This window comes from Hemiscyllium ocellatum, chromosome 2 (assembly GCF_020745735.1).
Source record: "Hemiscyllium ocellatum isolate sHemOce1 chromosome 2, sHemOce1.pat.X.cur, whole genome shotgun sequence".
Lineage (NCBI taxonomy): Eukaryota > Metazoa > Chordata > Chondrichthyes > Orectolobiformes > Hemiscylliidae > Hemiscyllium > Hemiscyllium ocellatum.
The window spans coordinates 119,627,602-119,654,477 of NC_083402.1; the positions used below are offsets into that span (position 1 = coordinate 119,627,602).

At 40.3% G+C, this 26,876-nt stretch overlaps 1 protein-coding gene across 1 annotated transcript in view; it reads left to right on the forward strand.

Moving 5' to 3' along the window:
- The window catches only part of svep1 (sushi, von Willebrand factor type A, EGF and pentraxin domain containing 1), a 232,298-nt gene that overhangs the window by 8,690 nt on the left and 196,732 nt on the right, over positions 1 to 26,876 (forward strand). The window contains exon 2 of the mRNA XM_060841756.1: positions 11,432 to 11,687. Coding sequence (XP_060697739.1) covers positions 11,432 to 11,687 — 256 coding nt within the window. The remainder of the gene's footprint in view (positions 1 to 11,431; positions 11,688 to 26,876) is intronic.

Genomic DNA, 26,876 nt, shown 5'->3' on the forward strand with positions numbered 1-26,876 from the left:
AAGATGATTAGGGATTTAGATAGGGTTGACAGTGAGTACCTTTTTCCGCTAATGGAGTCAGTTGTTACTAGGGGACACAGCTTTAAATTAAGGTGTGGTAGGTATAGGACAGATGTTAGGGGTAGATTCTTTACTCAGCGGGTTGTGAGTTCATGGAATGCCCTGCCAGTAGCAGTGGTGGACTCTCCCTCTTTATGGTCATTTAAGCGGGCATTGGATAAGCATATGGAGGTTATTGGGCTAGTGTAGGTTAGGTAGGCTTCGGTCGGCGCAACATCGAGGGCCGAAGGGCCTGTACTGCGCTGTATTTTTCTGTGTTCTATGTTCTATGATTCCGTATTTGGTTATGGTCCCAAATTTGTTATGATGAATTTAGGGATTGTTATTTTTTTCTTTCTTTATTAGATGAAATTAGAAATATCCAGTTAGTCACTAAAATAATAAAGCCACAAGATTCCACAATTTTAAACAAATAAAATTTTATGATTTACAAGTCAATAAAGCAAACAGTAAATACTCTCTACCTTATACTCTAGCATCCAGAATTAACGTGAGGTAAACTGTAGTTGAACACACTGTCACGCTGTGTTCAACTACATTAAATGGTAAGCATAGCCAAGACAGATCTCTCAAATTTCTCCACAACTCACCCAGATTTGGTATGCTTTCCTTCATTGGTCAGACCATTGAATATAGGAGTTGGGAGGTCATGTTGCGGCTGTACAGGATGTTGGTTAAGCCACTTTTGGACTATTGTGTGTAATTCTGGTCTCCTTCCTATAGGAAAGATATTGTGAAAATTGAAAGGGTTCAGAAAAGATTTCAAGGATGTTGCCAAGGTTGGAGGGTTTAAGCTTTAGGAACAGGCTGCTTAGGCTGCAGCTGTTTTCTCTGGAGCGTCGGAGGCTGAAGGGTGACCTTATAGAAGTTTATAAAATCATGAAGGGCATGGATAGGATAAATAGACAAAGTCTTTTCCCTGGGTTCGGAGAATCCAGATCTAGCGAGCATGGGTTTAAGTTGAGAGGGGGGAAGATATAGAAGGGACTTAAAGAGCAACTTTTTCACGCAGTGGGTGCTGCATGTGTGGAATGAGCTGCCAGAGGACAAGGTGGAGGCTGGGATAATTACAGCATTTAAAAAGGCATTTGGAGGGGTATATGATAGGAAGGGTTTGGAGGGATATAGACTGGGTGCTGGCAAATGGGACTAGATTAGGTTAGGATATCTTGTCGACATGGACGAGTTGGACCGAAAGGTCTGCTTCTATGCTATACATTTCTATGACTCTCTGACTCTATGTCAACGAGTCACAATATTTGTTTTTCTTTGCCTGACGACAGCTTCCTTCCAGCCCCACTCAGCTAGTAAGTACTTCACAGCAGCACAGAGCCAGCAACCTTCTTAGCTCGCACAAACGTCCCTGAGAGACACTGCACAGAACCTATGACTTTCACCTGCCTCTTCAGCAGAACTTCTGTTGCATGGAGTCTCGTCACCTGCTACCAGCTATATCTCCACAAAGTGCCATTCAATAACCCTTGATCTAAACTATGTGACATATTAAAAGATCCTAACAGATCATGCCCTTGTTTCTAGGCAGAATTGAATGTGGCAACCATTGGAATATTCTGTGCCTTGAATGTTATAATCTCCACTTTACCAATTGCCAAGCTACACTGCTGGTAATTTACAAGAAGACAAAGACAAGTAGAAAATAGATGTGATTGTACCCATGAGGAGCGAGAGAAAATTGGACAATCAGTGATCCAGTTGACACTCCCATCCTTTTCTTGCTAGTTATTTGATTAAGTCAGAAAGTAAATAATAAGTTCTCAGATCTTGCAGTTGTTGTCACTATTGTTTTGAGGTTGGATTAACTGATGGGCTGCACTTTCATAAGTGCTCAGAATGCTCACAAATCATATTCTTACACTTTACTTTCATTTGGAATAAAATGGAGTTCTAAAGATAGTCAGCAAAGCTTTGTGTGGGGGAGGTCTTATCTTGTACGAGGGAGTTTTTTGAGGCAGTAACAAATGTTTGAGAGTAGGGCAGATGCTGTATTCGACATGGACTTTTGAAAAGCATTTGACAAGGTCCTTTATCATTGGCTGGTGCACAAGACTAATTAGATTATTTACAGTGTGGAAACAGGCCCTTCGGCCCAACAAGTCCACACCGACCTGCCGAAGCGCAACCCACCCATACCCCTACATTTAACCCTTACCTAACACTACGGGCAATTTAGCATGGCCAATTCACCTGACCTGCACATCTTTGGATTGTGGGAGGAAACCGGAGCACCCAGAGGAAACCCACGCAGACACGGGGAGAACGTGCAAACTCCACACAGTCGATCGCCTGAGGCAGGAATCACATGGGAGTTGAGTTGGTAAATTGGATACAAAATTGGCTTGGTAATAGAAGACAGAGAATAGTTGGGGAGATGTGTTTTTCAGACTGGAGGTCTATGACCAGTAATATTCTGCAAGGATCCATGCTGGGATTTCTATTATTTGTAAAATGTATAAAATGATCTGGCTGAAAATGTAGGTAGTCTGATTAGTAAATTTGCAGACCACATGAAAATTGGTTGAGCTGTGTATAGTGAAGAAGGTTGTCAAAGGATACATAGGGCATAGATCATTTGGAAAGTTGGACAGAGAAATGGCAGTGGAATTAATCCAGACAATATCCTTTGAGGTAATATCCTTTGGCTGGTCAAATGCAAGAGGAAAGTATACAGCAAATGGCAGGACCCTTAGGACATTAACATATTGAAGGATCTTGGGATGTAAGTCCATCACCATGAAAGTAGCAACACAAGTTAATAAGGTGGTAAGGAAGGGTATGACATGCTTGCCTTCATCAGTTGGGGCATTAAGTGAAAAAATTGGCAAGTCATGTAGCAGCTATATGAAACATTAGTGAGGACACATTTGGAGTATTGTGTGCAGTTTTGGTCACTGCACTATAAGAAGGATGTGGAGGCTTTGGAGTGGATGCAAAAGAGGTTTACCATGATTATGCCTGAATTGGAGTGTATTAGCTATAAGGAGAGTTTGAACAAACTTGAATTGTTTTTACTGGAGCACCGGACGCTAAAGAGCAACGCAATAGAAATATATAAAATTGTAAGCGATGTGGCGGAATAGATAGTTAAAGTCATTTTCCCAGGGTGGAAATGTTGAATTCTAGGAGGCATAGGTTTAAGGTGAAGGGGGGAAATGTTTAAAGGAGGTGCGTGAGACAACTTTTTTTTTACACAGATGGTGATAAGTTCCTGGAATGTGCTGCTAGGGTAAGTGGTAGAAGCAATGTTTGACAGCAATGTTTAAGAGGCCTTTAGACAGACACATAAACAGACATAAAATAGAAGGGTACAGACCAGGTAGAATTAATTGGGTGGCATGGTGGCTCAGCAGCCAGCACTGCTGCCTCACAGTGATAGGGACCTGGCTTCGATTCCAACCTTCAGCGACTGTCTGTCTGTGTGGAGTTTGCACATTCTCTCTGTGTCTGCATGGGTGTACTCTGGTTTCTTTCCACAATCCAAAAGGAAATGAGCAGGTTAGGTGAATTGGCCATGCTAAAATTGCCAATAGTGTTCAGGGATGTGTTGGTTAGGGGTAAACATAGGGGAATTGGTCTAGGTGGGTTAATCTTTGGAGGGTCATTGTGGACTGGTCAGGCTGAATGGCCTGTCTCCACACTGTTGGGATTCTAATTCAGAATGGCATCATGGTCAGCGAAGGGCCTGTTCATGTGTTATATTGCTCTATGTCAGATGTTCTCAACGATTAGGAGGATGTCCAGATTGGGTGACACAGGGAAGAATGGATGGAACTTGAGTGGAGAAATCAAGACCAGCAGGTTAAGCAGAACAGCCTGTATCTATGCTATATATAGTAATGTGTGCAATCCTATTTTAAAATATATTTACCTAATGCCTTTCACAAATTACTTTTGAATATGATTTATGCTTATCTTAGGCAGAATTCATTTCAGACCGCAAATCACAGTGTAAATTTAAAACGTTTCCTTAAATGCATCTTTTGCCATTCAGGTGTCATTATCACCAATCAGAATAAAATATTAACTGTCCTATTGAGATTCTTCTAATTGACAGTACAGAATTTACCAGCAAAAATTCAATGTAATTGAGTCACCTCCTGTTGCAACGTTTTTAAACAAATAAAAGAAATACATTTCCAGAAGGTTTAAAGTTGTGTGTAATCTCTCCCTGATCCCCCAAGGCGGTCTAGTATAAAATGCAAAGATTTCGCTCCAAAGTTGCATTCCATCTGTGTTCTCCATTTCAAAGATCGAACCAGCACAAGAACCATTGCATTCTATTGGAGCATTTGATAATCCCAAATGTACATTTCTGTAACTTTCAATCATGAGTTTAACCAGTTTAACCACCCTCTATCGTGATGAGAATATTTCATTTACAAGATTAAAGTAAATATACTTAAAGCATTCCATTTTAAGCAATACTCTCCATTCTCTTGATAATCATCCATTGTTAATCTGACAGCCTCACAGCTATTTGTTCCAGTTAGAATTCACTGCCAGTGTTTCGCACTGTACAGATGCTGACCATCAATATTCACAATGAAAGCTAAACTTCAATTTCTTTCTGGGGATATCTTGAGACACTTTTAAAGATACTTTTTCTTTGAAATATTTTCCAATTCACTTGTGAGAGCTCAAGCCTATAAGAACAGAAACAGTTGCTATTGCAACCCAGCCAGGTTCCCAGAGTCTTGGTTAACATTGATCCTGTAAAATCCTTCAAGGATTTTGCATTATTATTCTTCTCAATTCTAGGCAATATACATAATCTCTTCAGGACAATCCTTTCATCCCAAGAATCAGACTAGTAAACCTTCATTCTCTGGCAGGGAAATATATCCATCCTTAAGTGAGGAGATCAAAACTGTACGCAGTGCTCCAAGTGTGGCCATACTCTAACTTTAATAATATTTTCTTACTGGTCTACTCTAATCCCTTCATAATTAGTGCTAACAAACCATATGTCTTTCTAATTGTTTCCTGAATATATGTATTAACTCTGTAATTCATTCACAAGAAGCCTCTAAATTTCAACATTTCTCAGTATTCTATTATTTTGAAACTATTCTGTTCGATGATTTTTTTCCAATAAAGTGTGTAATTTCACATTTCTGCACATTTACTTCCATCTGCCATGCAAGGGGAGGTGACAGCCTTGGGGTGTTATCACTGGACTGTTAATCCAGAGATCCAGGTAACGTAGTGGGGACCTGGATTTGAATCCTGCTGTGGCAGAGGGTAGAATTTAAATTCAGTGAAAATCTGGAATTAAGAGTCTAATGATGACCATGAATCCATTGTCGAAATTTGGGAGAAAAGCCCATCTGGTTCAGGAAAGGAAACTGCTATCCATACTTGGTCTGGCCTAAATGTGAATCCAGACCCACAGCAAAGTGGTTGATTCTTAACTGCCCTCTGGGATGGACTGTGAATGAATTATTAAAAAATCAACTTTACAACTTTCTAATCTCCTCACCACTTATTTTCCCAAATTCCCTTATTTCCCTTGCTCCCATTGTTGGTTATACATTTAAAATGTTCAAACTGAGTCGGTTACTACATTCTGAATAATAGAAGCTAGGATTTTCTTCATTAAAAAGGCAAAGTCGGCAGTGTCAAACCAGACTGTGGGTACATCAAAGAGAGAGAGAAACGATTGATGGTGGTTTAGCCTGAGGGTCACCATGCCTCAGGCGAGGGGAAAGGTTGAGAAGGAGAATCCTTTTTTGTAACCTCAGCCGGTGGTGTTGGTGCCACTGTATTGCAAACCAGCTGTCCAGCCAGCCGAGCTAACTGACTGGACAAACTAGCCTCTACTTCCCTGTATTTTGCTCTTCCTAACAGTGGTGTTACTTTGGTTAGTTTGCAATTTGTGAAAACCATTCTGGAACCTAGAAATTCTGGAAGATCAAAGCTATTGCAAGCACAATCTCTGCAGTCACATCCTTTAAACCAGCTGACACAGCTATTATGTCTGGAGAATTTGCTCATTTTAGTCACTAAATCCTCCAGTACTAATTCTTTACTAAAACTAGCTTCTTTAATTTTCTCATTTTCACTAGATCATTGATTTCTCACTATTTCTGGATTTTTTTTCTGTGTCTTTGAGCATGAAGATGGATGCATGCTATTGACTTAACATCTCTGTTATTTCCTTATTCCCTTTTATAATTTTTCCTCTACAGCTAATTATTAAAAAATAAAGATGTGCATTTATATAGTGCTTCCACAGTATTATACATACATATGTTTGTATATATAAAAATATTTAGAGAGAGGACAACACATTGTGAGCCATGAATATAGCAGGTGAGTCGAAAGAAAGACATGTCACCGTTACTTCACCTGGAGAGAGGGATGGGGCTTTGGGCAGGGAAGAGAAGAATGAGAAAGGGTCACACCTCCTGCATTTGCATGGAAAGGTGCTTTGAAAAAGATATGGGGTTTGGGAGTGATTGAGGTGTGGATCAGTGAATCATAGAGAAAATAGTTCCTACAGAGAAGGGGAGGAAAGTGTTTTCATGTAACATACTGGAAGTGGCAGGAATAGCCTGTACATTGCGGTCTCCAAATGTTGTTTGGGTGTCCACTTTGGTTAGTAGGTTCGCAGATGTCATTAAAATAAGTCGTACAGTGGATTGTGAAGAAGGTTATCCACGATTATAAGGGTCAATGGGCTGAGGAGTGGTAGATGGAATTTAATCTGGACAAATGTGATGTACAGAACAACCTCTATTATCTGAGACAGGCGGGGAATATTTTGTTCAGATAACTGATATCATAACGTTTTTACGGGACATTGAGATCTTGTTCGATTCATCCGAAATTCGAATAATTGACGTTCGGATAACTGAGGTTGTTCTGTATTGCATTTTGGGAAAACAAATAAAGACAAGGCTTATACAATTAATGGCGGGGCCCTGGGTCGTGTTGTCGAACCTAGGTTCAGGTAATTCTTTGAAAGTTGCATCACAGGTAGGCAGAGTGGTGAAGTATGCATTTGCCTTCATTGCTCAGGCTTTTGAATGTAGGAGTTGAGACATCATATTGAGATTGGTGAGGTGACTTCTGGAATACTGTGTGCATTTCTGGTAACCCTGTTGCAGGAAGGATATGGTGAAACTTGGGAAGGTTCAAAGAAGATTTACCAGGATATGCCAGGAATGGCGGATTTGAGATTTAAGAATAACCTGGAAAGGCTGGGATCTTTTTTTCACCGGAGCATAGGAGGTTGAGGGGTGACCTCACTGAAGTTTATGAAATCAAGAGGAGCATAGGTAAAGTGAATGACAAGGATCTTTTCTGTAGGGCATGGGAAGTAAAAATTAGGGGACATATTTATAAGAAGAGAGGAGAAAGATTTAAAAATGACATAAGGGGCAACATTTTTACAGAATTGTTCACGTGTGGAATGAACTGTCAGAGGAAGTAGTAGATGTATGTAAAGTTATAATGTTTTAAAGGCATTTGTATAAGTTCATGAATAGGAAAGGTTTGGACGGATATGGGCAGACAGGTGGGACCAGTTTAGTTTGGGAACATGGTGACTGAGGACTGGTTGGACCAAAGACTGTGGTTCCGTACTGTATGACTCTATGACTAAGTCTGATCCTGAGCTTCCTGTCATTTTAGTTGCTGTCATACTGACATCACTGTCCTTGGCTTACACTTCAAAAATATATCACTGGATGTAAAGAGCTTTGGGATGTGCCGAAATGGCAAAAAGCTCCAGAGACTCGTAGGAAATGGATTCTGGCAGAAATTTTTAAAAAAATAGAGACTCCTGAGGAAGAGAAATTTGAAATCTCAAAATCATATCCAAGACCTGATCCAACAGATTCTAAATTCTGGTTCCAATTTGTCTCGTTTGGGTATTTGTCAGTCTGTTTGCCAATATGTTTTTCTCTGATTTGTTGCATTTTTCTCATTTGAATTCCTCGTTATGTAACTCTTTATGGCTTCACAAGTGCCAAAAATATATTTTTTTTATTAAACTATTTTCCTCTGAATTTTAAAGCAATCATTAGTCTTGTCTTAAACAGTCTGCTTTCAAAAGAACCCACACCATTTCTAAGCTTACCTTCCTCTCCCGCTTTCTCCATATTGAGTTGTTGCACTGGGCTTTTCAGTGCCATAGATTCAAAAGCTCCCAGTTTAAAAGTTTCAGCCCAACTTTCAACCTGTTTATTCCAACTCAGTTATAACATTGATGATACTTTAATACTGCAATGGCTGGAAAGCACATTGAGATGTACAGTGGTTGTGAAAAATGCTCGCTTTAATTTCTTTCAAAGTCATGCATATTATGTGCATCATCCCTCGTCGTCCCAATGGTCAAAAACAATCAGGCAGTAACTGTTTCTCCCACTCTCCATGACAACCATGAAATTGTTTCCTGTGGCAGAAGGGTCAGTAAACATAAGCCCCAGATATAAGATATTGGCGAAAGAATCAGGATGCAGAAAGGTTCTCCGAGAGCAGTGAATCTGTGGAATTCTTTACTGCAGGGGGCTGCTGAGGCTGGGTCATTACAAATACTGAAGGCTGAGATAGACAGATTTCTACTTGGTAAGGGCATTCAGAGTTTAAGAGGTTTGAGGATTATCAGATTAGCCATGATCTCATTCAATGGCAGAGTGGGCTTGAAGGGCTGAATGGCCTATTTGTGTCCTTCTGTGTCATGGTCTTGTGATTTTTTTTTTAAGATGCTCAAGGAAACTTTTAAGTTTAAAGACAGGAAGTTGTGATCTCAAATACACCACTTGAAAGGGCAGTGCATGCAAACTTAGAAGTAACTTCCAAATGGGGAATTCGAAGGAAATGCGAAGAAGTAAAATTTGCTGCGTAATGGGGAAAGAGAAAGGGAGTGGGACTAATTGAGCATCTCATTTACAGGCACCATGAACCAAGTGGCCTCCCCCTGTGCCTGTGAAGTAAATATATCACAAAATAAGTATCACTTCTTAAATTCACAATCGGCTTAAAATTCTTTCTGCAACCTTGTGTAACAATAATGCTTGTGTGGAATTTTGTTTGCCCACGGCTGACTGCCGTTTAGAATGAAAGATTTAAAACTCCATCATTAAACCTTTAGAGTTTATTGTCAGCCATTAATCTTCACAGCATACCAAACATTGTGCGCCTGCCGTACTTCATCATAAAAACATTTAGAACTCTTGGTCCTGAATCCAGTATTTGGAAAATGTGGTCTTGTTTATAGTCAAAGGGTGAACCTTGTCAGTCACAGTGACAGGAACTTACAACACTGCCTCCTGATTCAATGACTGATTGAGAAAGTCATGAACTCGTGCCATGAGTTTTACTGGCAATGGATAACTGAAGGCTTATAAACAAATGATAGAGTTACAAAAATACTTGCAGAGATTCTTACTCTTCCAGAATAAAAATGAAGCATAAGGCCAAAGACTTATAACAAATACGTTTTTTTTTAATTTATTCACAGGATAAGGGCATCACTGGCTAGGTGTTTATGGCCCAACCCTAATTGCCTTACCGTCACTCACATTCCTGTGGTTCTAAAGTCACCTGTAGGTCAGAATGGTAGTTATCTTCTCTAAAGGACATCAATGAACCAGTTGAGTTTTTCCAACAATCGACATTAGATTTGCAGTCATCATTCGATTCTTAATTCCAGATTTTTATTGAATTCAAATTCCACCATCTGCCGTGGCGGGACTAGAACCTGGGTCCCCGGAACATTACCTGGGTCATTACCAGTCCAGCGATAATTCCACCTCCCCTGTACGCAAATATGGAAGAAAAGCTAGTAATAAAGTAGCCCAGAAATAACAGGAATAGTTGAGCACCAGTTATATTAAGTCAATAATCATATTACATACAGTCCAGTTGAAAAACAAAGTTATTCCTCTCTCAATATCCATGGGGATCATTCTCATGATTTCAGGAATTTCTGACCAGAATGGATTAGTGTTCAGCCGAGCAGAACTTTAAAAATAAATAGAAAATAAATTCTCCTTCCATTTCCATCTCAAAATCCAGTCATTTTTATTTGTCTTTCTAGTTTTCAGCTGCAAGTAAAACACCTCTTGGGATTGTCATAGCCAAGTGACGGCTTCATCTGGGTGCTAACAGACATGAGTAATCAGCATCCTTGACTCCACAACTGCATCAGTGCCAGCAGCTTGCCAGTTACTCAGTGTCTTTATAAATGAGCCAAATGTTCCTCCAACTAAAGATTGTAAAAACATGAATTCATTACTGTTTCCACTCCCTTTCTAAGATCTCAACCTGTTTGCCCTCACTGTACTTGCCTGCTTCTGCAGCGTGACCTCCCCTACAGGGAATCACAGTGGTCATCCTGTATGATCCAGATCAGAACCTCAAAGCAATTTCTTAACCCTAAGGCAAGACAGTAATGTTTGCCTTTGTCATATTATCTGTTTCTCATGAACCTGTCACTTGCTAACCCATGACTTCATCACCTCCATTTCTCCAATGCCCTTCTTGCCTGCCTCTAACCTTCTCAAGTCACACCAACTTTACCTTGACCCACAGAGTGAACCACTCCTTCACTCACTCACCCAAACTGGCTGACCCTCAGTGCAAAATGAAAGGATATCAGTCCTTTACAAATTGTCCTCATTCACTTCAACTATTCTCTACAGCTATCTTGTACCTTGCATGATTGCCAGTGCAATCTCCCACTGTCCTCTTTTTTCAGATTTTCTGCCTTTCCTTTATTCTACTAGCAGTGACAGTGCCTTTAACTGTCTCAGTGAACCACTTACAACCTTCTCCAGATCTTCTAAAACCTTTTTCTAAAAGCTACCAAAAGCACGTAGCAATAGTTGTTTATTCTAGTGACAAATGGTTATTTCTAACATTAAATCATGGGACTATAAAATGTTCTAGTATGAAATAGGCTACTTGGCCTATTGGAAATATGCTGGCATTTTTCTTGGGACCAATCCAGTCCAATCATGCTCGCTCCCATTTCAATATCCTATTAACTGTTCATTCTCTGAACATCCCATCCAGTCTAACCTAATACTTCATCGTCACAATTATATGTGCAGACTTTGTAAATAGAAAAGTCTGGCTGAAATATTAAGTGTTTTGATTGCAACTGCTTGTGTTATTGTGTTGGAAGAGAATAACAGTTATGGAGGGAGAAGAAATCACCATTGAACCATCACAGATAAATTCCTTTAAGTTGCTCCCATTTCTGCCATGCTCAGTTTGCTGGAAGTGTGGTGGACAAATCCGTGGAAAATGTTCTGCCAGCACATTTCCAGTCAAACTGCAGTGACACAGGAGCAATTCTGAACCGCTTGACTCCAGTAATGTGCCTCACTCTTCTCTCCACCAGCAAATTCTGCAACACTCACGGGCCAACTCCACCAAAGTGGTGTTCCTCATCACCGATGGTTACTCAAATGGTGGGGACCCGAGACCTATCGCCGCTTCCCTGCGGAACATGGGGGTGGAGATCTTTACGCTCGGCATATGGCAGGGCAACATTCGAGAGCTGCAGGATATGGCGTCTCACCCCAAGGAGGAGCACTGCTACATTCTACACAGCTTCGCTGAGTTTGAAGCTTTGGCCAGAAGAGCACTTCATGAAGGTAGGATTCTGCGCAGTCCATGATACAATGTCATGTAGACCACAGGGCAGAAGTAGGCCATTTAGCATACAACTAGTCTTTACCAGTGTTAACACTCCACTTAATTCTCCAGGACTAGGCCTTTCTACCCTTTGAGCCAGCTGAGCCATTCAATAAAATCGTGGCTGATTTTCTACCTCAACTCCACTTTCCAGCATGGCCCCCATATTCCTTAATTCCTTTACTGCCCAAGAATCGAGTAAACCCGTCTTGAATGCACTCAATGTCTGAATTTCCACAATACTTGCAGGTACAGAATAACAATGATAAACCATTCTATGAATCATAGAGATGTACAGCACAGAAAGAGACCCTTCAGTCCAACTCGTCCAGGCCGACCAGATATTCTAACCTAATCTAGCTCCATTTGCCAGCATTTGGTCCATATTCCTTCCTATTCATATACCCATCCAGGTGCCTTTTAAATGCTGTAATTGTCCCAATCTCTACCACTTCTTCTGGCAGCACATTCCATACAGGCATCACCCTCTATGTGAAAAAATCGCCTCTTAGATCTCTTTTAAATCTTTTACCCCCTCACCCTAAACCTATATCCTCTAGTTCTGGACTCCCCTACCCCAGGGAAAAGACCTTGTCCATTTACCCTACTTATGCCCCTTATGACTTTATAAGGTCACCTCTCTGCAACCGATGCTCCAGGGAAAACAGCCCCTGCCTATTCAGCCTCTCCTCATTGCTCAAACCTTCCAACGCTGGCAACATCTTTGTAAATCTTTTCTGAACTTTTCAAGTTTTGCAACATCCTTCCTATGACCTTCAATCTTGAAAGTCAGTCTCTTATTCCAAGACTGTTTCTCAATATTGCAGATTCCCTGGTTTAGGGGAATCTTTTTTTCTCAACATCCTAAGAATCTTTTTTATGTTTCAATGTGATCACCTCTCATTCTTCTAAGCTCCAAGGGGTATAGCCCTAGTATACTCAATCTTTGTTCACAGTGCAGCCTTCCTGTTCTAGCAAACAGTCTATTGAACATAGGAAAATGGGTTCCTGTGATTGATATACTTTCAAACCAAAACACTGACTTGAATGATTTTGGGCAGATCTGCTCTGGACCTGCGTGACCTGTTAGCCATAAGTAGCTATGCACCAAATTAAGAAGCAGAACCTCAAGTGTATTAATCTACCTGAGTCATAGGGAAATTGGCATAGGGTAAACAGGGTTGGAGCGATGAATGCGTAGCTGAAGGACTGATGTGGGAGAAGTAGGTTCCAGTTCATAGGACAGTGGCACCTATAATGGGGCAAATGGGAGTGTACTATTGGGATGGCCCACACCAGTACTGCATAACTATGGAAGTAGAATGGGTTCTAAACTAAATAATGGGGTCACGAGCCCTAATTTGGGTTGTTTGAAAGAGTGGAGAAATACAATACAGGAAGGAATTTACGTGGGAAATGATAACCAGACAATGAGAGGAAGGGACAGAAAATACAGATCTTAAAGCAAATTATCAGACGTGTCTTGAGATTACAAAAATAATAAAAGGACAGTACTTAAACAATGAACTAATAATGCAAATTGAGATCATTAAATACAATCTACTGGCCACAAGGGAGACATGGCTGCATAGTCAGCCAGATTGCAACCTGGCTATTAAAGGGTATGTAATGTTTAGACAGGATAGGAAGCCAGGAATGTTTGGAGGAATGACTCTGTTAATTAAAATTGACATCAGCACAACAGGGAGAGTTGACCTAAATACAGGAAACCAAATAATAGAAACAGTCCATATACAGATGAGGAATGTTAAAAAGGACTTGAGGGACTTATATCCAAACTCTCTAACAGTAACCATGTGATAGGACAGGGTATCAAGAAAGAAATAATGGAAAATTGTCAAAACAGTATAGCAGTTATCGTGGGAGATTGTAACTTATATATAAACTGAAAAAATCAGATGGGAGAAAGTAGTCTCAATGAGGAATTCATTGAATGTCTTTGTAGCAATTTCTTAGACCAACATGTGATAGCCCAAACCAGAGAGCAGGCTATACAACGCCTAGTGTTGACGAATGAGACAGGATTGTGAGAGTGAAAGCACCTCAGTCGCAACAACTGTACTATTACATTTTACGTATAATTTAAGGCAGAGAGGTGTGGGTCCAAGACTATTATTTTGATTTTAAACTTGGGTAATTAAAGACTGCTAGCAAAAATTAACTGGCAATCTAGGTTAAAGGATAGGCCAGTAAAGATGCAATGGCAAACATTCTTGCAATTGCAGAATAAATACATAAGAACAATCCGAAGGGATGGATTCCCCTTCCGTGGTTAAGTCAAAGATAGTCCCAAATTCAAAGGAAAGAAGTATAGCTGTGCAAAGATAGGTGCCAGGTCAGAAGGCTAGATCGACTATTGTAAAAGCAAAGAATTACAAAACACAAATAAGGAGGCACAAATTAGAGTATGAGAGAAATTTAGCCAAAAATGTAAGAACAGATAGGAAGGATTTCTTCAGCTATTTAAAAAGAAAAGAGTTAACGAAGCATGTGTTGGTCCTACTAAAAATGAGTCAGGAGATGAAATAATGGAGAATAAAGAGTTGGCAGATGAGTTGAACTGATATTTTATATAACAGTGCAGTCTTCACTAGAGAGGGTATGAATGCATTCTGGAAATAGCTGTAAATCAGGAATGGGATGGGAAGCAAGAATTCATAAAAGATTCCTTTAGATTGGAAAATAGCTAAGATAACTCCTGTATTTAAAAAGGGAGGGAGGCAGAAAACAGGAAACTACAGACCAGTTAGCTTAACATCTGTCATAGGGAAAATGTTAGAAAGATATTCTAACAGGGCACTTGGTCAGGTTCAAGGTAATCACATATAGCCAACATAGTTCTGTCAAAATGAAATTTATAAAGTATCGGAGGTTTTTGACAAAGTTACTTATGCTGTGAAGGGGAACCAGTGGATGTATTGTACTAGAAGGCATTTGGTAAGGTGCCACAGCAAAGGTTATTGTAGAAAATAAGAGCACATGTTATTTGGGGAAACATATTGGCACCAATAGAAGATTGACTGGTTAATATGAAGCAGTGTGTAGGAACAAGTGGGTCCTTTTTTCAGGTTGGCAGGATATCATGAGTGGTGTGTCATGGGCTTGGTGCAGGACCCCCAACTCTCTACAATGTGTATAAATGATTTGGATGAAAGGACTGAAAGTATGATGTAGATAAATTTGCAGATGACACAAATTCATCAAGCAAGCTGTGACGAGAACATAAGGAGTCTACCAAGGGATATGAACAGGTTCAGAGAATGTGAAATGATCCAGCAAGTGGAGTATGATAAGGGAAAGTGTGAAATTGCCCATGCTGGCAGAAAGAATAAAAAAGAAGCATGTTATCTAAATAGTGAGAGCTGTGAGATACAGAGAGATCTGTGTGTCCTATGAATCACAGAAGATTAGTATAGAGGTACAGCGCGTCATCAGGAGAGCCAATAGAATGTTATGCTTTATTGCGGGAGGAATTGAATGCAAAAGTAGGGAGGTTATGTTTCAATTATACAGGGAGTTGATGAGATTGCATCTGGAGTACAGTGTACAGGACTGGTCACCGTAGTTTCAGAAGGACATCAATGCATTGGAAGTTATTCAGAGAAGGTTTACTAGACTAATAACTGGATCGAGCAGATTGCTTTCTCAGGAAAGGCTGTACAACAGTAAATTTTCTTCCTGACTGCATGGGGTTCTGAGGCCCATGTACGGAGGGACTTGCTAAAGCGGACGACAATGCCACCACCTTGGAGCAACTGTGCATGCAGACGTACAGCTAAGAGGGAACATTGCTAGGCAGCCTGGGTCCATGCCTGTCCAGTTTAGTAAAGTCAGAAGTGCCTTTATGGAAACACACAAGATCCTCAGGGGACTCAGCCAGGTGGATGTCAAGAGGATGTTTCTTCTTATGGGAGAATTGAGAAGTAGGGGTCAATGTTTAAAAATAAGGAATCGTCCATTTAAAACAGAGATGAGGAACTTTTATTTCTCTCAGGGCTGTGAATATTTGGAATTCCTTTCCTCAAAAGGCAGTAGACACTGAACCTTTAAATATTTTTAAGGCAGAGGAAGATGGATTCTTGATTACCAAGTGGGTCTCAGATTAGCGGGGGTGTGCAGGAATGTAGGGTCAATGTTTAAATCAAATCAACCATGGTCTTATTGAATGCCAGAGCCGGCTCTACGGGCCAAGTGGCCCATTTTTGTTTCTTATTCATATGTTCATTTGCAATTCCTGCAGGAAGAAAGAGACTCAACTAGGAACAATTAGGATTTGTCAATGTAGGCTAAAAGGATATTGAGAAATCTTGAAAAGTAGCTGAAGCTGAGCATTATAATGAGCCATTCTTTCAATGCTTTAACAGAAAGCAGCCAAAACCCCAAAAGCCAGGGTGACCTGGAGTGTAAACTCCAGGATAAATTTATAGCTTTTTCCCAATACTTGTGAGGATAGAGAGTACAGATGGTGCTCCTCAGTTTGAATTGGTTGACCTCATAACTTTGACAGAATTAAAGCGCTTGAGTTAAGATCATCACAGAGGACTGAAGGGGCATGTGAGATTTGCAAGGACAGTGTTGGTGAACCCTGAGAGGCACAAAGTGGCACTCATTTCAAAATCCGCAACAAAGGAAACATTGGCAAGTGAAGAGCTAACAGTCTTAGTTCACTATTAGATAAAGTAGAATTGGTTATCAAGATGATTTATGCAGGTTCCAGTCTTACATTTATTTATAGAGTTAAGCATTATGAGAGTACACCTCCTAACTCAACCACACCACAACTTCAATAAGCATCTCTTTAGATCTGCTCAGTGAATGCCCAGTTAAAGCATTACATCCACATCTAGCTAAACACAATCAACATACAATTAACAATATAGATTCATAGTGTTATGTTCCGAGCTGATGTTATTACTGGACAAGTCAGATTCTAGACTGAACTCCGGCTCAATAAATCATCTTCTATTTTATTTATTTATTGAGGTGTTCTTTCACTGAAAACCAAGCACATAATGCTGCAGGCTCAGTTTTAACAATTGAACAGAAGTTTATTATGCAAAAGAAATGAAGATAAAATAAACCAAGTTATTTACACATGACACAGTTTGGAAGATTTCAAAACATATGATGAAATAAAATCCCATCTATCTCAACACCATCACTTTAAAAACACAAATCCCAGCCATGGTTCCCATCCCTATCACATCAATAGGTTTGACTTAACTGATTCTTTCTAATCCTAGTCTTTAAAGTTTGTTAACATTTTTCTTGTTGAGTTACATAACTGAGTTTAAGCATTTTTTAAACTCCAAATAGATCGTATAGATTTCTAACTAAACACTTCTGTACTGGAATTTTCAAACTACACCGCAGTGATCTATTTCCTAACTGTTCAGAATCAATTTCTTTCTCAGGAGAAACTGTTTTTGCATTAAACCTCAACCAGGTCTTCTAGAAACCAAAAGCTTTCCAATGTATTTGTTTTCCCCAAGCGAAACAAAGTCCTGTTTGTTCAAAACCAGAAGGAAGCTAGTGTTCTTAAATGTTTACTCTCTTCAGTCGTAGCACTGTCATAATGCAAACAAATTTCCATTATCACTCCAGGAATTGCTGTTTCTTACATATTGTTTTAAAAATCATGACTCCAGAAAGACTGACATGTTAGTTATTAACTCTCTCGTTTACACAGATCCAACCGACATGCCATTAATTAAAAATTCACACTCTAAAATGAAAGATACTTATATTATCACAATATAATTTTGCAGAGTAAAGAGGAGAATTCAGAATTCAGTCCATTATGTTTCTGCTGCCCCCTTCCCCCGGCAAGAACAGTTGTGTTTAGTCCCATATCTCTGCTTTTTCTCTAGATCCTGTTGTTCTCTTATCCTCAAGTACCCATCCAACCTTATCTTGAAAATCCTTTGTCATTCATAACGCAAGATCTGATCGAACCAATCTTCTTGCTTTTTGCTTTTTGTGTGAGTCACACTTTCAATTATTCATGGCAAGTTCTATGTCACAGAAACTTGCAGTACTTAATGTACAGTGCTCCCATCTAGAGAAAAATAGGTCAGCTCTGAGATCAAACATTTTTGTTTGCAAAACAATTGTTTCTCAATTATGCACTGCATTCAGTAAGTACACTACTGCACATTTCAGAGGAAATAGCTTTTCTTTCTTTATTTTGACAGATTGGCTGGTACTAGGAGTTGGCAATAAAGTACATTGTGATATCTTACACTATATGACTGCTGGTGCTACTGTAAACATATATTCAATGTTTGAGAGGTTAAGGATGTGTTTCTTGCTTAAGTACTCGTATATATTGGACACCCATGTGTTCAAAATTCATAATGATAACTGGAAGATATTTGAATACATCACATAAATGAATCTGAAATAAAAAGCTGCAATGTTGACCATGAAACTGGAACATTGTATAAATCCATTTGGTTCATTAATGTCCTTCAGAAATGCAAATCTGCCATCCTTACCTGACTGGGGCCAATGTGTGACTCAGCAATGTAATTGATTCTAACAGCATGCTGAACCAGTCTAGCAGTTTGTCTGTAGTAATCAAGTTAATGACTCATTGGAACCTTTCCAATTAGGGTTTTAATGCTGGCTTTGCCAATTACACCTCCATCCTCCTGTTCAGTTTCTTCCATTTTACCATAATGTTGATTAATCACCTTCTCCATCTCCTCCTGTCAGTTACTCATTCCTCATCTAATTCCTCTATGTCTTATACCAACGTGTTATTCTAGTCTTAGACGTTCCCATTCCCAATCTTCCTGGCAGCCCTTCTCCATCTCAACAGGTCCTCTCCTTTTCTTCACAACAGGTGACCAGATCAGTTCAATCTCTTCTCAGCTACATCCTCCAGTGCCCATTATTGACACCCTAACCTGATGGCTTCTAATATTTTCCTTTCTCATTACTACATCCACCTCAACATTGCCATCTTGTTATTATGCAATAGTTATCCCTCTCCTCTTGGTGTTGCATTCTGTAATAAGGCTAGTCTTACAACTGTCCTGTAGATTCTTGCTGTAAATTTCAACATGACTTTTCCACCAGGTCCTTTGTTATATTTTGCTTAGTTGTTCGAACAGAGCTAGATTCTTGCCTACATTAGAAGATTGAATAATTTTAAAATAGCTACTTAAATGATTTGTCAACAGGAAATCAGTCTTCCAATATAGTCATTATATTGCATAAAAACAAACGTTTGCAAAGTCTAACATGCAGCAGCACCATGCAAGTGCAACTATTATCAATTGTATTAATTAACTGATACAATAATACAATATTAAAAATCACACAATACCAGGTTATAATCCAACAGTTTTATTTGGAACACTAGCTTTCGGAGCACTGCTTCTTCCTCAGGTGGTTGTGGAGAATAAGATCATAAGACACGGAATTTATAGCCAAATGAGTATGGTGTCATGGAGATGTGATGATACATTAAATAATTTTAGATCAAGTCTTTCATCTTTTAGAATGGGATGTGTTGGTTTCTGTTCTTTGATATTTAAATCCCGGAACTTCTTTTAAATTACATTCTCAAGAAAGGTTTAGCTTTTCTAACAATAAGTGCCATCTCAGCTCAGACAATGTATTAAGGTGTAAGGTCTGTTTGTGTCCCAGTGTTGAGTTAGACTGGTTCTATTTCTCAAGTGGGATTCACAGAGTTTTATATGGATTTATGCAGTTTCTGAGCAAAATAAAATGTAATTCTGCAAAAACAAATTCACCCCATAATCTTACATATGTGCGCGTGTAGGAGACAGAGTGGGTGTGTGCATATGGGTGTGAAAGCATGTGACAGAGTGTGTGTGTGTAGGTACGGTTAAGTGTGTCTGTGAGTGTAATGTGGTATACACCTGTGAGGGGGTGCGTGCATATGTGGAAGAGGATTCTCGGTAATCCAAAATGGAGGACGGGAAAAATTTCTGGCTGTAAGAGCTGCCCCTTTTTTTGAGGCATTTTAGGTGCTGCAGGTGATTTCCTCAAATTCCAGGAGCAGCAATTACTGTTTTATATGCTGTTGCACTGTTTTGGAACTTTGGAAAAAAAAAGTCAAAACAGCAGTTTTAAAAGGGAGAAGAGCAGACAAAGGAAGTACATGGTGAGGACAGTGCAGGAGACAGAGAGAGAGAGAGAGAGAGAACATCTGCACAGTTACTGTCTTTGCTGTTTTTGAATTCATGTGTCGCTGGACATGGGAAAATTAACAAACAGTGAATTCCACAACTGATCTTGGAGGAACCGATTTGTGCGAAGTTCACAGCACAGAATCAGATAAGTTAATTATTGTTTTAAGTCTGTCCAAGAGAAAGTCTGCATTCGTGAGTACAATGGGTTCTTTCTTGATTATATGTTTTTGAAGATAGGTCTCTTGATTAAACTTAAAATATAAACCATAGCTCTTAATTTAACCTGGTGCAGCGTTTGTAGAGGAATAAAACGGTGTTTTTTTCTGGGTCTGTAGATTGTGAAGGAGCAAAAATGACCTTTACAGTGATATGTACTTCTTGTCAGATGTGGGAGTTTAAAGAGAGTTTAAGGGTTACTGCAGATTATATCTGCCATAAATGCTGTTGGATGCGAAACTTATCAGATCAAGTGGATCGGTTGGAGAGACAGATAGAAACAATGAGGAATTTGCAACAGCAACAGTATGTGATGGATGGCAGTTATAGGAAGGGGGGAAAGCCTCAGATACAGTCCATAGATGGGTTAACTTCAGGAAGGGTAAGAGAGGTCGGCACCTAGGAGGAGTCTTTTGTGGATATACCCATTTCAAACAGGTATGCTGTTTTGGAAAATGTAGGGGGTGTTGGATTCTCAGGGGAACATAACACGAAAAACCAAGTTTCTGGTATTGAGACTGGCTCTAATGCAACGAGGGGACATCAGCTTCCAAGAGATCAATTGTGTTAGGGGATTCTGTAGTCAGAGGTACAGACAGACATTTCTGTGGCCAGCAGAGAAAAAGCAGAATGGTGTGTTGTTTCCCTGGTGTCAGGATCAAGGTTGTCTCAGAGAGGGTGCAGAATGTTCTCACAGGGGAGAGAGGCCAGCAAGAGGTCATTATCCACATTGGAACCAATGGTATAGGAAGGGAAAAGGTTGAGATTCTGAAGGGAGATTACAGAGAGTAAGGCAGAAATTTAAAAAGGAGGTCCTCAAGGGTAGTAATATCTGATTACTCCCAGTGCTATGAGCTAGTGAGTGCAGGAATAGGAGGATAGAGCAGATGAATGCATGGCTGAGGAGCTGGTGTACGGGAGAAGAATTCACATTTTTGGATCATTGGAATCTCTTTTGGGGTAGAAGTGACCTGTACAAAAAGAACGGATTGTACCTAAATTGGAAGGGGACTAATATACTGGCAGGGAAATTTGCTAGAACTGCTTGGGAAGATTTAAACTAGTAAGGAGAGGGGGTGGAACCCAGGGAGATAGTGAGGTAAGAGATCAATGTGAGACTGGTACAGTTGAGAACAGAACTGAATCAAACAGTCAGGGCAGGCAGGGACAAGGTAGGACTAATAAATTAAACTGCATTTATTTCAATGCAAGGGGCCCAACAGGGAAGGCAGATGAACTCCGGGCACGGTTAGGCACATGGGACTAGGATATCATAGCAATTACAGAAACATGGCTCAGGAATGGGCAGGACTGGCAGCTTAATGTTCCAGGATACAAATGCTACAGGAAGGATAGAAAGGGAGGCAAGAGAGGAGGGGGAGTGGCATTTTTGATAAGGGTTAGCATTGCAGCTATGCTGAGGGAGGATATTCCTGGAAATACATCCAGGGAAGTTAATTGGGTGGAACTGAGAAATAAGAAAGGGATGATCACCTTATTGGGATTGTATTATAGACCCCTTAATAGTCAGAGGGAAATTGAGAAACAAACTTGTAAGGAGATCTCAGCTATCTGTAAGAATAATAGGGTGGTTATGGCTGGGGATTTTAACTTTCCAAACATTGACTGGGACTGCCATAGTGTTAAAGGTTTAGATGGAGAGAAATTTCTTAAGTGCATACAAGACAATTTTCTGATTCAGTGTGTGGATGTACCTACTAGAGAAGGTGCAAAACTTCACCTACTCTTGGGAAATAAGGCAGGGCAGGTGACTGAGGTGTCAGTGGGAGAGCACTTTGGGGCCAGTGACCATAATTCTATTTGTTTTAAAATCGTGATGAAAAAGGATAGACCAGATCTAAAAGTTGAAATTCTAAATTGGAGAAAGGCCAATTTTGACGGTATTAGGCAAGAACTTTCGAAAGCTGATTGGAGGCAGATGTTTGTAGGTAAAGGGATGGCTGGAAAATGGGAAGCCTTCAGAAATGAGATAATAAGAATCCAGAGGAAGTATATTCCTGTCAGGGTGAAAGGGAAGTAGGTATAGGGAATGCTGGATGACTAACGAAATTGAGGGTTTGGTTAAGTAAAAGAAGGAAGCATATGTCAGGTATAAACAGGATAGATCGAGTGAATCCTTAGAAGAGTATAAAGGAAGTAGGAGTATACTTAAGAGGGAAATCAGGAGGGCAAAACGGGGACATGAGATAGCGTTGGCAAATAGAATTAAGAAGAGTCCAAAGGGTTTTTACAAATATATTAAGGACAAAAGGGTAACTAAGGAGAGAATACGGCCACTCAAGGATCAGCAAGGCGGCCTTTGTGTAGAGTCACAGAAAATGGGGAGATACGAAATGAATATTTTGCATCAGTATTTACTGTGGAAAAGGATATGGAAGATACAGACTGTAGGGAAATAGATGGTGACATCTTGCAAAATGTCCAGATTACAGAGGAGGAAGTGCTGGATGTCTTGAAATGGTTAAAGGTGGATAAATCCCCAGGACCTGATCAGGTGTACCCTAGAACTCTGTGGGAAGCTAGAGAAGTGATTGCTGGGCCTTTTGCTGAGATATTTATATCATCGATAGCCACAGGTGAGGTGCCGGAAAACTGGAGGTTGGCTAACATGGTGCCACTGTTTAAGAAGGGCGGTAAAGACAAGCCAGGGAACTATAGACCGGTGAGCCTGACCTCAATGGTGGGCAAGTTGTTTGAGGGAATCCTGAGGGACAGGATGTACATGTATTTGGAAAGGCAAGGACTGATTAGGGATAGTCAACATGGCTTTGTGCATGGGAAATCATGTCTCACAAACTTGATTGAGTTTTTTGAAGAAGTAACAAAGAAGATTGATGAGGCCAGAGCAGTAGATGTGATCTATATGGACTTCAGTAAGGCGTTCAACAGGGTTCCCCATGGGAGACTGATTAGCAAGGTTAGATCTCACAGAATACAGGGAGAACGAGCCATTTAGATACAGAACTGGCTCAAAGGTAGAAGACAGAGGGTGTTGGTGGAGGGTTGTTTTTCAGACTGGAGACCTGTGACCAGTGGAGTGTCACAAGGATCGGTGCTGGGTCCTCTACTTTTTGTCATTTACATAAATGATTTGGATGCGAGCATAAGAGGTACAGTTAGTAAGTTTGCAGATGACACCATAACTAGAAGTGTAGTGGAGGATTACAATGGTATCTGGACCAGATGGGCCAATGGGCTGAGAAGGGACAGATGGAGTTTAATTCAGATAAATACGAGGTGCTACATTTTGGGAAAGCAAATCTTAGCAGGACTTATACACTTAATGGTAAGGTCCTAGGGAGTGTTGCTGAACAAAGAGACCTTGGAGTGCAGGTTCATAGCTCCTTGAAAGTAGAGTCGCAGGTAAATAGGATAGTGAAGAAGGTGTTTGGTATGCTTTCCTTTATTGGTCAGAGTATTGAGTACAGGAGTTGGAAGGTCATGTTGTGGCTGTACAGGACATTGGTTAGGCCACTGTTGGAATATTGCATGCAATTCTGGTCTCCTTCCTATCAGAAAGAAATTGTGAAACTTGAAAGGGTTCAGAAAAGATATACAAGGATGTTGCCAGGGTTGGAGGATTTGAGCTATCGAGAGAGGCTGAACAGGCTGGGGCCTGAGTTTTCCCTGGAGCGTTGGAGGCTGAGGGGTGATCTTATAGAGGTTTATAAGATTATGAGGGGCATGGATAGGATAAATAGACAAAGTCTTTTCCCTGGGATCGTGGAGTCCAGAACTAGAGGGCATAGGTTTAGAGTGAGAGGGGAAAGATATAAAAGACACCTAAGGGGCAACCTTTTCATGCAGATGGTGTACGTGTATGGAATGAGCTGCCAGAGGATGTGGTGGAGGCTGGTACAATTGCAACATTTAAGAGGCATTTGGATGGGTATATGAATAGGAAGGGTTTGGAGGGATATTGGCTACGTGCTGGCAGATGGGACTAGATTGGGTTGGGATATCTGGTTGACATGGGCAGGTTGGACCGAAGGGTCTGTTTCCATGCTGTAGATCTCTATGACCCTATGACTATGTGTTTGTGTATGAAATAGAGCTTGTCTATGAGAGAGGGTGTGTGTGTGTGTGTGTATGTATGAGCATGAGAGTGAGACTGAGAGAGAGAGTGTGTAGAGTGTAATGGGGTCACCTATAGTCTGACATGAACCCATGGTCACTGTTGAGGCCATTTCCATGGGTACTGAACATGGGTATCAGCCTCTGCTCAGCCACTTTGTGTTGTTACTTGTCCCAAAGTCTGCCTTGCAGGATACTCTCTCATATGCGTGCACATACACACGCTTCCTCACCTCCACGCCACCCCGTGCATTTTAGCAGAACAACAGTGTGTTGAGATAATTCAATGGAAAGGATTAGTGAGGTTTTATATTGTTCACCAGCTTTCTGAGTCCTTCTCATAAATTCTCTGACATGGCCATAAAATCCTAAAATCTGGGAGTAGTTTGAATGTCTCTCATTTGTTAAATAAATGTACAGGTCATTCTGCTATAATGCAGGTTGCATTAATGTGAATTTGCTGTAACGCAATTGATGAATTGGGATGAATGTTTCTAAAGTGTGAACTTTTAAGATATGTGTTGGCTGTAACGCAATTACATCACCAACACTTTAAATGCGGTTTCTAAAGCACAAATTTTCTATAATGCGTGGTGTTGAACAAGAACGCAACCATCGCATTATAGAAGAACCACCTGTATTATGGAAATGCTGTAATGGTAATGCTTGCTATTCTTGAATGTACCAGAGGATGGCGCATCTACCTTTTAAAACAAAGGGGGCAAAACATTCTTAATACTGGGCCATCTTCAATTTTTTTTCCCCCTGTTTGTTCGACCTTTGATCCTGGGATAGTCATGGGGGGGAGGTGCTTAGCATAGAGGGATAGCCCTCATTACATCCATGACACTGACCAGGTGGCTCTGAAAGGGATAAGGAAAATCGGGCATACACTTTAGCACTTGTCAATAGGTCAGATCCACCTATGTTTGCTCCCCATTGTTGCAGAGATAAATACCCCTGTTTCACTAGGGATGTTTCCATTGCTCCCAAACAGTGGACAGTGGGAGAACCTTTGTGTCCGCAAAGCATGGGAGATTGGTTAGCTCAGTTCACAGGGGTGATGTAAAGTAATATTAACAAATGGATTTAGTTGCCACACTGGCTGAGTTTATCATGAAGCACTCTCCTTCTCAACCTCTCCTCTTGCCTAAGATAAAGTGACACTTACATTAAACCACCACCAGTTATGTCTCTGTCTCTAATCAGAGAGCAGTTCAGTGATCCTGTAGGACAATGGTGACTATACCTTGCAGTTTGAAATCTCTTTATTTTTCCAAACTGGTCTCTTGCTCTATCCTGCCTTCAGCTAGAGTTTCCTTCGCAAATCCCTGTTCCTCTCTACTTCGCCTTTCAGATCCCCCTTAACTTTTGACCAAGGTCAGTGGGTGGTGCTCTCAGTGCTGGATCAGCATGTGGCAGGTTCAAATCCCACTCCAGAGACCTCAAACATATTGTTGCTTCTGCCTGATTCCTTAGTGTTTGAACCAGATTTTTCTGATCTGGTTGAGCACGTCATATTCTCACATTGCTAAAAACATTCCCATCTACTCATTCAATTCAAGGACCAAGGAGTGTAAGGGTGGAGTGTACAGTGCCATGAAATTTAGAATTGGAAAAGTGGTTTTGCATAAACCCTCGCCACAAAACAGGGCCTTGTTATTATTGATCCAATTCCCAATGTCCATGCTGCATTTGTTTCATAAATCCCCTTTGCATTTTCTGTGACAGTTAATATTGTACAGGACTCAAGTCTTGATGTAAAAAGAGACACATTGCTGAAGATTTTTATTGTGCCGTCATGAGGACATGGGCAAGAATACCAAACGTCACATATCTCCCTTTGAGTGTAACGTTCTTGTACCGCTCCTGAATGATTGCAAAATGAAAAGAGCTTAACAACATTTCTCCTTTATCAGCTAAAGTAATTATGCTCCCCATCAGTCTAGCTCAGTGACTGAGAATACAGGGAGGTATACTGTACAACGGCCAAGTTTTATAAATAATTCACACTGGATCTTAAAGGTACAGGAACGTTTTGACCCAAATTCTCCATCTGATCTGGAGCACAGTGTAACATTTTCACCTGTCAGTTATGGTTCAGGAAGTAGCACTCTTGCCTCTAAGTCAAGGAGGGCTGGGATGTCAAGTCCTTCTTCAGATATTTGAGCACAAACTTTAGGTGCTCCTGAAATAGAGCTGAGGGACTGCTGCCCTGTCAGAGGTTGATGTTGGATGAGATGTGTAAGCACTCAGGTAGAACATTTATCCATTAACCAACATCACTGGCAATGATCACATTACTGTGTATGGGAGCTTGTTGTGCACAAATTAGATGCTGCTTTTTTCCTATATTACAATGATGTTATGATCCAATTAGGGATTGTTTACAATTCAAAGTGAAATCACAATACCTATTAGAACTATACCACAGCTTTTAACTTTCACTTTTGTACCAAAGGTTTAGTTTACGTATATGTTATGCAACACATTTACTTGCTAATTCCATGAAGCATTTTCTGAGCAGACGTATCAATGTTAAAGGTATAACCATCCTAAGTATGCCACAGTCCTTTGGAGATTTTTTTCTCAGCTCCAGCTAATCTCAGACATAAAACTTTAATTTACCTTCTTTGGTATGTGGAGGCCTCA